The following is a 17725-nucleotide window of genomic DNA, read 5'->3' on the forward strand; positions in this document are numbered from 1 at the left end:
TTGTGTATCCTGGTAACCAGTGACACGTCACCCGTAGCAACAAGTGATGACATTCAGCTGAGCTCGTGGTCACCTGTGTTATTGGCGCCCTGAGACAACGGACATTATGAACCCTACTGGTCCCCTCCCAGCCAGTCAGGACGGATGGTTATCGTATCACAAGGCAGAATACAATGTCACTGCCTCCACAGGACTGCAGCACTGTCCTGGCAGTGTAGTACATATAGTTGGCCAGCAGAGGCCCTCGCTGCCTGCTGTGCTGGTATAATTAGGCAATCATCACATGGTGATTATAGAACACGATGGTACACACGGCTAGGAATCACAGAGGAGTGTTCGCCTACTGCCCATAAGCATCATGGCGGCTGATAGCAGGTGGGCCTGTGACGTCATCAGTGTGCTGCCAGCTTCCTGTCCTGGCGCTTCTTCCCATGCTTCTCTTCAGGAGGCTGCAGGGCTGGACATGGAGGCAGATGAGGGACACACTGTGGAGCCTGTGCGCTCCAAGGAGCTACTGGGTGTCGGCTGTTCAGGAGGGGGTGAGTGATACTCGGGGATGATGGAGATGTAGTCCACATTGCCTGATCCTCATACACATTAGTGCTGTCAGCCTTGCAGACATTTTACTATATGGAGCATTAGAGCTGGGAATTAAGTTGTGTTCTGCATCTTGTACTTTTCTTAGATTGCAGCCTTTATTATACTCCAGAGCTGAAATCACAGCTCTTCTGGTTGTCCATGGAAATGGCTGACAATCGTTTTGCCAGGGACAACACTGAGCGGTGCTGAGCTCCTTCCTGCAGTTTGTGCACAGCACCTGTATTTGGGGGCATCCAGCACACCCCCTCTGTCTCCATCATTGGATCAGATGTGCTTTCCGATCTTAATAAATGGGTTATGTTGGATAGTGTTTGTTAAATACAAGCAATTTTCTGCTCATAAACATTTTTAGCTGTAATTGAGATATTAACACGTTTCTTACTCACACCTCCTTACCTTGAAAACCGACGACCGCTACTAGGCTGCAGAACACGTACATTGTTTCCAGGCTCTTTTCTATTGAGCTTGTAAGCGCTGCTCTGCAGGAGCGCCTTATATCCTAATCTCGGCAAGCTTCAGTGCGGTCTTGGGTTTCTAGGCAACAAGCTGTAACTGTATTGTTAATAGCTCAGTGACGGTTGTAAACTCCAAAATGTCATGTATTTTTTCATCAGGAAGTAGAGGTGCTGCAGACGTGACATCCCTCGTTTTCTTGAAAGGTGTTTGCAGGTTCCTTGCACAAGTCTTGTTCTAACTAATAGGTTAGATGGACGAGACCAGCCAGTTGTACATGACACTTGACCAGCCAACAATACCGAAGTTAGCAATGCATCTTGAAGATTGATGCACCATGATCATGTTACTCTCCCTGGTTGGTTGGTCAGTGGAGATTTTTTTTTATGGAGAAAGAATAACCACAGGGAATCCATAATGAATCAATACTTAAAGGACTTTTCTTATTTTTTTTTTGTATGGGCCTAACAGGCAGCCTGTTCTGACCAGCAATGATTTCTGCCTGCTCAGAGCTGTCATAGACAGCTCCTGCCAGCGATTCTCCTGCTTGCGGTGACATCTTGTTGACAGAGCAGCACGTTCTCTTCTGCTCTGCTCTGTTAACGGGGTGTCACTGCCAACGTCATGCTGAATGACAGCCGATTCCCCACTACCAAACTGCAGAGCAGACTGGAAGAGAAGGTGCTGCTATGTTGACGAGAGGTGAGATGAGAAGCTGGGAAATCGCCAGTTGACATCATCCCCATTGAGAACAGGCAGATAGTTAGCATCTACCTGCCTGTTAGTTCTTAACCCAGTACACAAAAAAAGGTTCTGGATAATACCTTTAAAGAGGATCCTGGTGGTACAATCGGGAAGTATATAAAATGGGCCAATAAAATAACGTCAATATAAAATGTTTTGTAGTACGCTGTTTATACGTTTTCTTCATTGTTATCGTTGCTCAGTCTTTTACTCCTTTCAGATGCTGTTCTATGACATGACAGATGGGAAATCTGATTAGCTGTATTTCTGGACTATTAGGTGCCAGATTAATTAGCATTGCAATATACTAAGTAATGACTTTGTGTATTCTGCCGCCTTTAGGTCTTTATGACAAGTTAGTTATAAATTCGAAGCAGAAGAAGAAAACTGGATCCTGCCCTCCTACAGTCAGAATGCCAAGAAGCAGCAGTAAGTGCGTTTTTACCTTGTGCTATGCTTGTATTGGTGGATGTACACTGCCGCCATATCATGCTGTGTTCTGCACACCTATGCTTTTTCATCTCCACTGTAGACTACAATGAAAAAAACTAGTGACTATACCAGCCACCGAGAGTTCAGAGAATGTGGACAAGTGGATGTAAAAGGATTTTATCGACTCGTCCACTACAGTTTCAACCCTTGCACTGTCAGAGTTCTCAGGAAAAATTTGCGGCTTTAAACTCTCAAATCAAACCTGACGCCCTGGTACACTGTACAAATGGCAGCCAACACTTTGCACTCATTTCAGTGCAATTCTTCATCAAAGCATAATGTTTTGTAAAAATGTATTAAAGATAATTCTCTGTCTAATCGAAGTTGAGACTAATGCAGAACCCCTCTTAAAATCTAAGATTTGGTTGTGCTCTGTTTTATTCGGTTAGTCTACTAAAAAGATAATCATTTGCCAGTAAATACATGTCTCAAAGTGGTAGATGTGCTGTGGCTCATCATCTTACCCCTTTCAGGAGCTCATACAAGTGCTTCTCACTAAATTAGAATATAATCAAAAAGTTAATTTATTTCAGTTCTTCAATGCAAAAAGTGAAACTCGTATGTTATATAGAGTCATTACAAACAGAGTGATCTATTTCAAGTGGTTACTTCTGTTAATGTTGATGATTATGGCTTACAGCCAATGAAAACACAAGTCATTATCTCAGTAAATTAGAATACTTTAGAACACCAGCTTGAAAAATGTTTTTAAAATCCGAAATGTTGGCCTACTGAAATGTATGTTCAGTAAATGCACTTAATATTTGGTCGGGGCTCCTTTTGCATCAATTACTGCATCAATGCGGTGTGGCATGGAGGCGATCAGCCTGGGGCACTGCTGAGGTGTTATGGAAGCCCAGGTTGCTTTGATAGCAGCCTTCAGCTCGTCTGCATTGTTGGGTCTGGTGTCTCTCATCTTCCTCTTGACAATACCCCATAGATTCTCTATGGGGTTAAGGTCAGGCGAGTTTGCTGGCCAATCAAGCACAGTGATACTGTTGTTTTTAAACCAGGTATTGGTACTTTTGGCAGTGTGGACAGGTGCCAGGTCCTGCTGGAGAATGAAATATCCATCTCCAAAAAGCTTGTCGGCAGAGGGAAGCATGAAGTGATCTAAAATGTCCTGGTAGACGGCTGCGCTGACTTTGGTCTGGATAAAACACAGTGGACCTACACCAGCAGCTGACATGGCTCCCCAAACCATCATTGATTGTGGAAACTTCACACTAGACCTCAAGCAGCTTGGATTGTGGCCTCTCCACTCTTCCTCCAGACTCTGGGACCTTGATTTCCAAATGAAATGCAAAATTTACTTTCATCTGAAAACAACACCCTGGACCACTGAGCAACAGTCCAGGTCTTTTTCTCCTTGGCCCAGGTAAGATGCTTCTGGTGTTGTCTATTGGTCATGAGTGGATTGACACAAGGAATGCGACACTTGTAGCCCATGTCCTGGATACGTCTGTGTGTGGTGGCTCTTGAAGCTATGACTCCAGCAGCAGTCCACTCCTTGTGAATCTCACCCAAATTTTTGAATGGCCTTTTCTTAACAATCCTTTCAAGGCTGCAGTTATCCCAGTTGCTTGTGCACCTTTTTCTCCGACACCTTTTCCTTCCACTGAACTTTCCATTAATATGCTTGGATACAGCACTCTGTGAACAGCCAGTTTCTTTAGCAATGACCTTTTATGGCTTACCCTCCTTGTGGAGTGTGTCAATGACCGCATTCTGGACATCTGTCAAGTCAGCAGTCTTCCCCATAATTGTGGAGCCTACTGAAACAGACTAAGGGACCCTTTTAAACACTTAGAAAACCTTTGCAGTTGTTTTTGTTAATTCTAATTTACTGAGATAATGATTTTTGTGTTTTCATTGGCTGTAATCCATAATCATCAACATTAACAAATAAACACTTGAAATAGCTCACTGTGTTTGTAATGACTCTATATATGAGTTTCACTTTTTGTATTGAAGAACTGAAATAAATTAACTTTTTGATGATATTCTAATTTAGTCAGAAGCACTTGTACTTCCTGAGATTGGTAAAAAGAGTTAAACCAAATACTCACCTGGGGTAACATTTTTGATCTGAGTCACAAATCAAAATTACCCAGACAAATCCATGGGTCTGTGAAAATCACTGCCAGCACGAGGTTGACATCAATGTACAGTCGGCAAAAGTTTTTATCCTCTTAAAATATTGCAATCACCATATTATATAGCACTGTGTACTTACAATTGCTTATTTTGCCTTTCTACCGTTAATTCTTCTCTTTTCTCTGCTCTATGTTGAAACAGGAAGTCTCTTGTCCCTGCATGAGTCATTTCCCTTTTCAACTCTTGACCCAGCTGCTCCCTCCTTCCCCCTGCCAGGGACTTTTGCAGTGACTCATACAGGGAAGATTGACCTCCTGTTTCTACATAGAACTTAGAAGGATCCAGCTAGTAATTTTTAATCACGTGATGTCATAGACCTAATGGAAAAGAGAAGAATTATTTGGGTAGAAGGGCATTATGAGCAATTGTAAGTACACAGCGCTATATAATATGATGACTGCAAGATATTAAGAGGATAAATATTTTGATGGGATGAGTGCTTCTTTAACATTACAATGATTGTTTGTTTGTTTTTTTCTCCCTCACTCATGACAGCACCTGTGAATGAGTGGGATCCACTCCTATCACTGGAGTGAAAGCCAAGAGCACACAATAAAAAAGGCAACTCAAACTTCCTCCTTCCATGTGGCTTCCTGTCCTCAGGATGTAGGAGCCTTGAGCACATGGATGGAGCAGCTGTGCATCATAGATCATCATAGCGTGTTCTATAGCAATCTCAAGCAAGAATGGCACTGAGTACAGGGGCCCAGTTGAGTGCTAAAATGCTAACATCACTTTGGGATTATCTAGATTTAGTGCTTCAGAACCTACCTATGTTTGATGTCTGGCCTGGGGCCTTGTGATACTTGTTTGCTCTACGGCCTGGTGTTTCTTGTTTGGGTGCTGTGGCTTAGTAAGTTAAAGCACCTGTCTTGTGAACAGGAGATCCTGTGTTCCAACCTCAGTAGTGTCTGGCCTCGTGGCTTGTGCGTTAGGCCTGCCGCCTCGCGTGGGGTCTGGTGTTTGGCTTGCCACTCCGTCAGGCCTTATGTTTCATTTTTGGCCTGCCACCTCATAACTAGTGTTTGGACTGCCTGAGGGCTTTTTCGGGCCGCTTCGTATTTGTTGAATTGCTTGCCACCTCGAGTCTAGGGTTTTCTGTCTCTGCCTCCTGGCATGACTTGATGGGGCCTTCGGTGGAGTATGACTTTCAGTGGTATGTACAACTTTGGGGGCTGTGGCTTTTGCCTGGTTAGCCAGCTAACTTGTGGCTTATACGTCTGTTTTCACTACTGTCTCAAAGCTTCACTACTTTTTTTTTTATACTAGTGATACTCCTGATATTGGTAAGGATGGCTTCTGGATGATACCGTCTGTCTGTGGGGATTCTATTAAACAACAAGGTTGGGCCTTAATGAAATACAGTCTTGAGGGTAGCTGGTGGATTTCCAGTAAATCCCTCATACTTAGATAGCATTTTGAGCTTGTCCGCATTTAACACCTATATCCCAGTTTGTCGTCTTGTTACGAGGTGTAAATCATTGTGCTAATCAGAATGGAACCATTGTAAGTCCAGTGTCGGTAATCTCAAAATGGACTGGTTGACTTATAGCTTGGCAAAATATCTATGTCCCAGTTATCCTTCTAGTTGGAGTTGGTCATTGTTGTGATAAGCCAAATAAAATCATTGTAAGTTCAGTTAATCTTCAGGGGTCTGGAGTCATAATTTGGTCTGGTTGGCATTTAAGTTGGTCAATCATTTTATGTTCCAGGTTATCCTTCTAGTGGAATTGGTAGCTTGGGCATGACTAAGCTGAACAAAACCACGGTAAGTCCAGTTGATCCTCCCGGGCTTGTCATAAAATGGATTACTAAGCATTTAAGTTGATAAACTTCCACATGTCAGTTTACCCTCCTAGTTGGAGGTGCAAGATGGACATGGCTGCACCAAGCTGAATAAAACCACTGTAAGTCAAGCGAAGGCTCCTAGTTAGAGTCACAAAATGGCCTTGTGGACGTTAAGCGATTAAACTCTCATTGTCCTAATGTACCCTACTGGGATGGAGTGGTAAGATGAACTTGACTGTGTCAAGCCGGGCGGCACTATACCGGTCTGCCCTCCTAATTGAGGTGTGAGCTGGACATCCCGGTATGGAGCTGATGAACCATCAATATCCCAGACTATCCTCCTAATTGGAGTTGCACGACAGACATGGTTATACCAGATCTGGTGAAAATATTCCAAAACCAGTGTATTATTCTGGTTGAAGTTTGAAAATGGACTTATTGGGTATAATGGTTCCACCGAATTAATTTCCAATAAGTATTTTGGAATGGAAGTCCTAAAACTGGTAGATTGAACTAAGTGGTGAGTTTGTTAAATATCCAATCATTGTGCTTTTGGAGTGATAAAACAGCAACTCTGCAATAGACCTATAAGGGGAGGAATTGATGGATGAGTTAAAATGCCTCCTTACTTGTCAGACTCCTGTGGCGAAGGAGGCACATCTCTGCTAGTCAATACGAATGCATTCACACTGAGGTAAAATGGTTCCGATTATTACTCAAGAACTTGATGATACGTCCATAAGGTATATTGTTGAGGGTATGAGATTTTAATACCTTGGTTTAAGACCATCTGAGATTTGACCAATATCATGTGAGGTCTATATCTCTTTCTGACTGACTGAGTTGCTTCCTCATGGGGGAGTGAGTCTTGTATTAGAGGTGATTGGTTGTCACTTGGTATTCTTGGATTAGTTTTCGAGGAGAGAGACTATTTTGCATTTAACAGTTTTCAACTAACATGGTTGGATTGTATCATTGGCATCCGTTTAAGTTGCGGTAGACAGTAATTCTCCTAAGATGGAAATCTCGAACTACAGTTGTCCGTTTCAACTTCAATAAATTTCTTTTTAGGCCTTAACGTTACGTCCTAAGGGACACACCGAAAAAAAAAAAAAAAAAAATTGTTTAAAGTCAGATTGTGGTAAAGTACTAAATATTTCTTCTGGTTTCTGGAACCCCTTTGGCATCCTGGAATGCCAATCTACCAGGGCTGTGGAGTCTGTGTCCATTTTGGTGGAGTCGGTATAAAATGGACTGACTCCAACTCCTAAAATATATAATAAATTGGGTACAGTAGTTCAATGCAGTTTGTGGGGAATATTTTTTCATAAGAATTTGGGAAAGCTATGAAATGTCCTATTCCTGGTCTAAGGGTCTAGACTTTTTAGCTGAGATGAATCACTTAAACATGAGCCATGTATGAGGGAGTCGGAGTTGGTGTCATGGAAATTGAGAAGTCTGAATCAGAGGTTTGGCTTACCGACTCCACAGCCCTGCAATCTGCGCTTGACAGCATAGAGTTGGGTAGATTTTTTTTTTTTTTTTTTTTCTTGAACCATTAAGTGATCATTGACACTAGAAGAGTTTCTTAGGGTCCACATCTTGCCCTTGAGGAGGGTTGGGGGGGAGGGGGCCTTACTTCAGGGGAAAATGTCAGCAATATTGGGTTTGATAGTAAGTCATATATTTTAAGCCGTTGCTTGGCCCATCGGCCACTAGGCATCCTACTCAGGTCCTTGTTAGGGTTGTCAGGATCTTTGAATCACATGAATATGCTTCCATTAACATTCTAATTCTTAGCACCAGCATATATACTTCAATTGTTTGTCAGGTGATTCCACATATATAGACCCTCTCTGGGGAGAAAAAAAGAAAGTTGTTGTAACCAGTAGAGATGAGCGGTGTTCGACTAGAACTGTTCGCCAATCTCAAATTCGAGCTGTTTTGGGCGGTGTTCGACGAGCGCGAATGATTTGCAAAAAATTTGGCTGTTCTAGGTTATGTTCGATAACTGTTCGTGCACCAAAAGCGTAATTGGATTTTTTCACATCATGCAGGGATTGTCTGCCACTCACTGTAATGCCACAGTCATGGTGGTTGTGGCATTACAGTGGTTGCCCAAATTGATGGGAACAGTGCTCACAGTGAAACATGAAAAGCCGGCAATTCACCAGCGGCATACACCGGTACCCGATAATTTAGAACAGAAAGAATAGAGCATCACACATAGATTAGATAGATAGAAACATGTCAGTCACATATATATATGAAGTACAGTGATAGTGTTGATTACTGTACTTGTCATTTAGTGTTAAAATAAAGTATTTATTAAAAAAGAAAATTGGCGTGGGGTTCCCTGTAATTTTAGTCTCTAGCGGAGGTTAAGCAGACGGCTGGGGCAGATGTTTGAAGCCTGGGAAGGTGGTAATACCCACTGAGCTTCCCAGGCTACTAATATCGGCCCCCAGCTGAATTCCTAGCCTTTACTAGCTATTAAAATGGGGGACCCCCCAAAAAAATGATGTGGGGTCCCCCCTATTTTAATAGCTAGCAAAGGCTAGGCTGACAGCTGGGGGCTGATATTAATAGCCCAGGAAGGGTGCCATGAATATTGGCCCCCTCCCAGGCTAGAAACATCAGCCGTCAGCCGCCCCAGAAATGGCACATCCTATGGATGCGCCAATTCTGGCACTTAGCCTCGCTCTTCCCACTTCCCTGTAGCGGTGGCAGTGGGGTAATAGGACTGGGGTTGGTGTCATCTTATAATGCCAGCTGACATCAAGCCCAGGTTAGTAATGGAGAGGCTTCTATAAGACACCCCCATTACTAACCCCATAGTCAAAGTTAAAAAAAACACCAACACCCAGAATAAAGTCCTTTAATTGAAATAAAGACAAATTCCTTTAATGTTCTAAATTAAACCATACTTACCGTCACGCCCATTCCAGCTGAAGCCAATGTCTTCTGCAATAAAAGTAAAACAATAAACCAACCTCATCCTTGCCTTTCCATGGTTCCCAGGACGGCTTCATCTCTGCTACATTGACATGACAGGCTGGATTACAGCAGAAAGCTGCCATCCAGCTTGATATGCCGCAGACGCTGAGAAGCGCAGGCATGCTTGCGCTCCTCAGGGTCTTGCTGTGACGGCATCCAGATGAGCCGAGTTCATGTCCAATGAACTCAGCTCACCTCATGCACGTCACTGACAGCGTGGGAGAATTCTCTCACGCTCGCCGCATGCGCAGGAGAATTCTCCCACGCTGTCAGTGACGTGCATGAGGTGAGCTGAGTTCATTGGACATGAACTCTGCTCATCTGGATGCCGTCACAGCGAGACACTGAGGAGCGCAAGCATGCCTGCACTTCTCAGCGTCTGCGGCATGGCAAGCTGGATGGCAGCTTTTTGCTGCGATCCAGCCTGTCATGTCAATGTAGCAGAGCTGAAGCCGTCCTGGGAACCATGGAAAGGTAAGGATGAGGTTGGTTTATTATTTTGCTTTTATTGCAGAAGATATTAGCTTCATCTGGAATGGGCGTGACGGTAAGTATGGTTTAATTTAGAACATTAAAGGAATGTGTCTTTATTTCAATTAAAGGACTTTATTCTGGGTGTTTGTGTTTTTTAAACTTTGACTATGGGGTTAGTAATGGGAGTGTCTTATAGACGCCTCTCCATTACTAACCTGGGCTTGATGTCAGCTGGCATTATAAGCTGACATCAACCCCAGCCCTATCACCCCACTGCCACCGCTACAGGGCAGTGGGAAGAGCGAGGCTAAGTGCCAGAATTGGCGCATCCTATGGATGCGCCATTTCTGGGACGGCTGGTGTTTCTAGCCTGGGAGGGGGCCAATATTCATGGCACCCTTCCTGGGCTATTAATATCAGCCCCCAGCTGTCTGCCTAGCCTTTGCTAGCTATTAAAATATGTGGGACCCCACGTCATTTTTTTGGGGGTCCCCCATTTTAATAGCTAGTAAAGGCTAGGTATTCAGCTGGGGGCTGATATTATTAGCCTGGGAAGCTCCGTGGGTATTACCCCCTTCCCCAGGCTTCAAACATCTGCCCCAGCCGTCTGTTTAACCTCCGCTAGAGACTAAAATTACGGGGAACCCCACGCCAATTTTTTTTTTTTTTAATAAATCCTTTATTTTAACACTAAATGACAAGTACAGTAAGCAACACTGTCACTGTACTTATTATATATGTGACTGACATGTTTCTATCTATCTAATCTATGTGTGATGCTCTATTCTTTCTGTTCTAAATTGTCGGGTACAGATGCTGAATTGCCGACCGGCTTTTTTAAAGAGAGTGTCTTCTGAGCCGTTTGTCAGCTTTTGGACACCTTTGAAGGTGATTTTGTTTGCCTGCCATTGGTTTTAACGGTGTTCGACGAACAGTTCCACGAACATCCCGGTGTTCGACGAACCGAACCCGAACACTACGGGGGTTAGCTTGATTGAATGATATCTAAAACTTTCACAATCCTCCTTGTCGCACTGTCCGTTTTGAACTAGGATGTTCTTGGGATCTTTCTTCAGGTGTAAGATCGTACAGGGGTGCTCCCTCCCTATCAGAGGATTGATTGGTCATCGTCTCTCAGGTGCTGTCATGGGTGAGGGTGAAAAATTATAATTATTTACCAGTAACTTGATTTTCCTGAAACCCATGACAGCACCCCTATTTTTTTCCCACCCTGTGGCTTATGGTTGGTTGTGGTTCTAAATCTTCTCTTCTCACAATGAAGAATGGGATTGAGTGAATGAGTAATGATTTATAATGAGTGACTCCTGCTTGACTTCTCGGAAACCATATGGAAGGAGGAAGTGGGAACTGCCTTTTCTGTGCTCTTGGCTTCCTGTCCAGTGATCGAGGCAGATCCTACTCTCTCAAATGCTGTCATGGGTTTCATGGGAAGTAATTGTCATTTTCTTCCCCATCAGTGAAAGTCATTGATGGTGAAAACTGACTGATTAAAAATCAGATCCAAAACACTGATTAGCAACGTTCCGTGTTTTTACATATGAGAATGATTGATTACAGATGTCTGAATGAGGCTGAAGCTTATGATAACCTGTACGTCTTTTGTAATAAGGCTAAAGCTAGCAGTGATGTCCTGTATTTTCTTACTTTTTGTCATTTCAGTACTAGATAGAGTACAGAACTTCCTGCCACAGATGGCACAAGCCAATGAGGACCTCAACAGGGACATTCAGACTTGTTCAGATGGCAAATTTGACATAGAAAACATTGAGCAGGAGGAAAACATAATAGAAATGGTAAGTAGTGCTATACGGTTACCGACAGACAATTTATTCATTGTTAGTATTCTCTAAACGTACACCTGTTTGTAAACCAAAATACGGAGTTGCCCATAAAGGCTCATTCACAGTCATGGTTTTCGTGTTTTAATAAAACTGCTACAATCTGGCTTGCACGTTCTCTTTAGAGTGCTGGATATAAATCTAATAATTTGCTTTCTTGTAGAATTTGGCCTTAGTTGAACTCAACAGCTCTGATTCAAGCGAAGGGGAATCTGATAGTTCTGAAGAAAGCTCGGCCTCCGATTCAGATGGAGAAGTGACAGAACAGAACATCAGACTGCGACAAAAAGGAAAGCAGGGCAAGATAGAAGAGCTGGCTCCAAAGAATGACTGCCAAGCACATAAGTCTTCACATCCTTGAGTTGTGCATCAGCTTTGAGAGACCCTTGTGTGCAGGAGATGACTTAAGACAATCCCAGATGAACAATACCTCCTCTTGTGAAGTTCTGAAGCCGACTCTTACATACAGTTATGTGGATTTATATACTTTTCAGCAGAATGTACACCATTATTTCACTAGGAATCATGTGAATAGACTTGATGAGCGAGCCTTGTCTTAGTGCTGAGATTCTATTAAGACACTTGCCTGCTAAAAACAATGCTATCGAACAGATCTACCATCTCATTTGTGAAAAGACTTTGCTTTTTATAAAAGCACAAGCTTTCTAATTTACACTTGCAGAATATATTTCCTTTAGTATTCACATACTTGCTTTTCTTTTTCTTCATTTTAACTAATTGTGCTATCGTTTTACTTGTATTAAATATTGTTTTTCTTTGCACCTTCCTGTGTTTTCCTGTAGAACCTTATTAAAATCTGTTTCCTTAAACTGGTTTTCCACCTGAATTAAAAAAAGGCCCCTTTTGCATTACATGCAGGATATCTGGTCTTCCATATATCCTTTTAGATCAGAAGTATCTGAAATGAAAATGATTTCACAAGGGAATATTTGAGAGTGTTTGTTTCCTTTTGGATCCTTCTAGTGATCTAAAGAAAAAAACGGACAGGAGAACAAATCCTAGGGGCCAAGTAATGCAGTTTGTGGGTCTCGGGAATCACAGGATGGGAAGTGTTCCTATCATAGGAAAACATTCTGCATGCAGCTAGCCAAATCTTTCCTGCATCCCAATAAAAAGTGTCTGGAGCCTTATATTTGGCGCTTTCAAGATGAGAGATATTTTTTTTTCTTTATAGAGATACGTTTTATAAAGAAGTAAATAAATGAGAATATATTTTTTTTTTACTTTATTATAAAATTATTGAAGCCTTAATCAGGTTTCAGAACTATTTTGACTTGGTAAAAATGTTAATCTATAAACCTCTATCCTTTTCCCATCTTGTCATTCATCATGTTATTTTGTTTTTCTAACCTATAAATTGTTGGTATTGTGCACCAAAATTGTGTTTAGCCCTCTTTTAAAATTTATACAACCGTAGTACCTTAAGTCTTCCTTCAGACATCTCCTCTGATTTTTCTACAATGTAAACACACATACCTTTTATCAGTTTGGTTGGTGTTCAGTTTTTTTCCCAAGGCTGTGGAGTCGGTAAGCCAAACCACCGACTCCTCAATTTTCCTGACTTCTGACTCCACAGCCCTGCCTCACTACTGAGCGTGTACATATAAAGTGCAGCATAGATTCATCTCAACTAAAAGCCTAAATCCTTAGATCAGGAACTGATCATAACTTTCCCAAATTCTTATGAAAATATTTACAGCTCGTACTGCATTGTACTACTGTACCCAATTTATATATATTAGGAGTCGGTACATTTTATACCGACTCCACAGCCCTGGTTTTACCAACCGTAATTTTTTTTCACTGGTGGAAAAACTGCAAAGCTTCTCCTATTCTTTGCAGTGTTAATCATGGACAGGACACGGACCAATAGCCGTATATGGGTCATTTTGATCAATGATTTAGATAAAAACAGACGTGTAGCCATGATCTTTTCTGGACCACTCTGTTCTCAAAAAAGACGACATGTGAACAGCCCCATAAATTATAATAGAACATAAAACCATCTGTGAAAAATGTGGTTAGAACACGTACGTGACTCATGAACGTGTGAATAAGGCCTTATTCTGATATTAATTGCTGGATGTAAAAGTTCTATTTTAATCCAATTGTTCCAAATAAAGTTACTTTGTTGCAGAATTTCTTTTGTTCTATGAATTCTATACTTTGCTTTGATGTCATACTTGTGCTATTGTGACATGGTTTTATATATGCATACTGCAACATGAATCTACAATGGGGAGTGGGGGGGGGGGGTAACTGCAGGAACCAGTTGGATAGGCTTAGTAGTCGGACAGTTAGGCCACAGCCCCACTATCAGTATTTGGTCAGTATTTTTCTCAGGAGTGGGAGCCAAAACCAGTTGAGGAACAATCAGAGAAAAGGTATAATAGAAACAAGTCACCAATTCTGCATTTATCACCCACTCCTGGTTTTGGCTCCCACTCCTGAGAAAAAACACTGACCAAATACTGATAGTGGGGCCGTGGCCTTAATCTGCCATCACTATCAAACAGAAAAGAATACAAAAATGTATACACAAGCAGAAAAGTTCTAACCACATAGGATTAATTGTTGGATTTATGTACAAGTGTTTGGATGCAATCAGCATGTTTTTCTTAGGCTGTGTGTGCCCACTGCGTTTTTCAAGCGTTTTTTGCTGCTGAATTTCCGCAGCGAAAACGCTTGGTAATACGTGCCCCATGGTCCCCAGTGATAATCCGCATGTGCTGTGCACATGCTGCGGAAATTTCCGTGCGATTATCATTGCGGAAAAATATGCGGCATGTCCATTAATTTTGCGGACATGCGGCGTAATCGCCGCCATTGACTTGCATTGAAACGCATATTATCCGTGTCAGCACATTTGCACACACAGATATTACACGTTTCAATGTGCGGATGGTACCCGGGTCTGGAGAAGAGGAGACTCTCATCCAGACCTGGGTACCATAAAACCTGTTAAAAAAATAAAAAAAAGAATTTAAAATAAAGATTATACTTCCCTTCCGATGGCCCCCGGCCTCCTCAGCGATGCCTCCGGTCTGTTGTATGGGTTGCGGTGGTGTGAGGACCTGCCATGACGTGATTTAGTCATGTGACGGGTCACGCAACAGCTGACGTTGGTGGTCGCGTGACCTGTCACATGACTCAATGACGTCACCGCAGGTCCTTTCACACCACCGCGACCCATACAACAGATCGGACGGAGCGGAGAAAATACCTGGGGCCGTCGGAAGGTAAGTATAATCTTTTATTTTTTACCATTCTTAATTCTTTTTTTTTAACTAACTTGGTCACACTACTATAAATCCATGCTGTTTGCATGGATGTATATTGTGTGACCAAGTTGTCAAGCACTTTCCAAGTGATGCTAAAATCGCTTGGAAAGCGCTTGTCAACCTGCATGCGGAAATGCATGTGAAGAACGCTTCACATCCGCTTGTCCCTGGTAGGAATCCGCATGTACAATCCGCATGTACAATCCGCATGCGTTGTTCCTGCCAGGGAGAAGCGGAAAAAATATGCAGCATTTCTGCATCGTGGGCACTTAGCCTTAAAGGGATTGTGCAGAATTAGAAAAACATTACCTATCCATTTGTTGCTTTTCTGACCTGCAGTAAATGAGACTATACAGAGGATGTTAGATGTTTGTTCATGTAACAAATTTACCATTTTTGCTTTAGATGACTGATAGCAATGAATAACCAACAGTTCAAAATTAATGTAGTTTCACCCAAAACAATTCCTTAAAAAAAGACTAGAGCTGTAGGAAAGCACGTATTTATTCTTCGTTCAGTGCCCATACAATGTAATGCTGGCTTCAGGCGATGCTTGTGGATTGTAGCTGTGCTTTCAGGAAGTTTGCTTCCTCTTTCTAAACCTTGGAGTGAACATTTGCACGATCCTCGCTCTTCTCCCTGCAGAAGATCTGCTTCTACTTGTACAAAGATTGTCAGAAATCAGACACCAACAAGTATGTAGTGTCGTCTGCTGTCAGAGAAACAATGTGCTGATCACAGGACCATGCACCGGGAAGGAAAAGGTGCCAAAAAGGGAGTCCAGAGGGCACTCAACATCTGGCCAACTAATATAAAACATAGGAAAACCTAAATACAAAGATATGTCAAGTGATGATTATCAAATGTTTGTTCAGTTTAATGACCAGTCTCTGTATAAACAGTGTGGCGGCCGGATATGGCATGACCTTGTAGCAAATGTCTAAGTACCAGCTGCACTATGGGTGTTACGTCGATGGGCAAGTGGTCAGCCTGTTATAGTCAATGGCCGGTCTTGCAGCTGTCCAGAAACTGAATAGCAAAGCAAACACGAGATGAAATGGCGTAAAGCTTTTTTTTCCCCACAATTGGCACTTCATTCTAGCAATCTGTGGGGTCAGAGCGGTTGTGCTCTTGAAAATTGCACATCAATTGGTATATTCTAGGAATATGCCATCAAATTGTCCCTCCAGCAGAAACAAATGCTTAATAAATTCATGGGAATTACCTTGAAGCATTCAGTGTTTTTGTTTTGTTTTTTGACAGATCTGTGAAAATTCTTTGCTTTCCCTTCTTCCACTATGGGGCCAAGCTTAAATTCAATATGGTTTCCATACAGGTCACTGGGAACCATATTGTAGTGGAAGCACTGACAATAAATTTAAAAGGTAATCTGTCAGCAGGGATATGGAATCTGAGAGCAGTGTACTATAGGAACAGAGACCCTGATTCCAGCAATGTGTCACTTACTGAACTGCCTGGTGTAGTTTGGATAAAATCCCTGTTTTCACTGTTGTACATGTAGCAGTGGTCAAAATGCTGAGCTGTGTTTAACCCCGCCCTAACCACTGATTGGCAGCTTGCTGACAATGTACAAGCAGTGTTGCGGTGGGGTTCCACAGATTAGCTGGACTGATTTGCACCTGAGACCTAGTCAGGCAGTGATAATCTGCTGATAAAACACTGTATGAAAGTACAGCACAAAGCCTAATATGTGACACATCCCTGGAATAAGGCTATCTTACAGTATATCATGCGGCTCTCAGATTACACAGCAAAAACATACTGTCAGATTCCCTTTAATGATTTTTTTACCAAATGGATGACCCTCTGCATATGTCTACTAATGAGTAATTCCTCTCTTAAACATAGAAAACTGCTGATCCCTCTTTGGTACGTGTAAGAATTTTGGCAGGTAATTCTACAAATTGTAGGAACCTGCTCACACACTGAAGTAAGCCATGTAAATCCAGCAATTGAAGTGTAAAATCCTTTAAAGCATAGGATCTATTGAATAGGGTTAGAGTGTAATTCCTGACTCCTATTTCTGTTATAACCTGAAGGACACATTGCGGCACATAGACCACAACCTGTTTGTATAATATGGCACAATCGAAATGTCTGTAAAAAGAAACCCTGCCATTGAACGAGCAGTGATTCACTTCCCCGCTATGATGGAAGGATTGCATATATCGGGTTTATGTGAAAAGTCTTGGAGCTGCATGAAAGTGATGGTATAGGCACATGGTTTCCATTGTTCTCCCGTTTTCAAATATACAGTTCTTGATATGGTGAAGATGAATCGCTCTAGGAAAATAAGTCCGGGATGAAATTACTGTATGCTTATAAAAATCTGTTAATACTCCACGGTGACGGCTTTCGTTCGGAGATATTCATGAAGAGCTTCCTCCCCTGCAGTAAAGAAATACAAGTTTTCATCAGCCATTGTGATGTGTTTTTCAAACTGCTGAAAATCTGAACTTTTACAAGTTTAAAAAGAGCTTCAAAAAATCCACAATGAACAACTGAAATTGTATGTTTTTACCATTTCATCACCAGAGCCACTTCTTGACTATAAAGGGGTATTCTTATCTTAACCGCAGTCCAATTTTTTTGAGAAAGGGTCCCAGACCCACAAAGTTTTAAATAGAAATTTGGTCAGTATTCCCATTCATTGGTATGAGAATTTCATCCACCCATTCTGAGTCAATGTAATGATGAAATAGACATTTCTTTTTGTATGGGTGTCAACCATGGATCAATGTCTATGAACGTTTTGAAACACACCAGTCCCAAATCATGTGGGATACTGAAATAGAGGACGGATATGCTTTCTGTATGAAAGCATGCAGTTCATACTTT

The 17725-nt window shown here is 42.0% G+C and overlaps 2 protein-coding genes across 2 annotated transcripts in view; one reads left to right on the forward strand and one right to left on the reverse strand.

Moving 5' to 3' along the window:
- The first annotated feature begins 343 nt into the window (after window positions 1–343).
- Window positions 344–12394, forward strand: NOPCHAP1 (NOP protein chaperone 1). The gene is made up of 4 exons (XM_073651557.1): window positions 344–539; window positions 2140–2226; window positions 11386–11519; window positions 11728–12394. The coding sequence occupies exons 1-4, from the start codon at window positions 359–361 to the stop codon at window positions 11923–11925; spliced, it is 600 nt and encodes a 199-aa protein (XP_073507658.1). The 5' UTR covers window positions 344–358; the 3' UTR covers window positions 11926–12394.
- Window positions 12395–13395: 1001 nt separating this feature from the next.
- ALDH1L2 (aldehyde dehydrogenase 1 family member L2) overlaps window positions 13396–17725 on the reverse strand; it is a 96024-nt gene continuing 91694 nt past the window's right edge. The window contains exon 23 of the mRNA XM_073651556.1: window positions 13396–17275. Within this exon, the coding sequence (XP_073507657.1) occupies window positions 17220–17275 (56 nt within the window). The 3' untranslated portion in view covers window positions 13396–17219. The remainder of the gene's footprint in view (window positions 17276–17725) is intronic.

The sequence above is a fragment of the Phyllobates terribilis genome, unplaced genomic scaffold (genome assembly GCF_046119375.1).
Source record: "Phyllobates terribilis strain yellow unplaced genomic scaffold, ASM4611937v1 Scaffold_11__3_contigs__length_659146591, whole genome shotgun sequence".
Lineage (NCBI taxonomy): Eukaryota > Metazoa > Chordata > Amphibia > Anura > Dendrobatidae > Phyllobates > Phyllobates terribilis.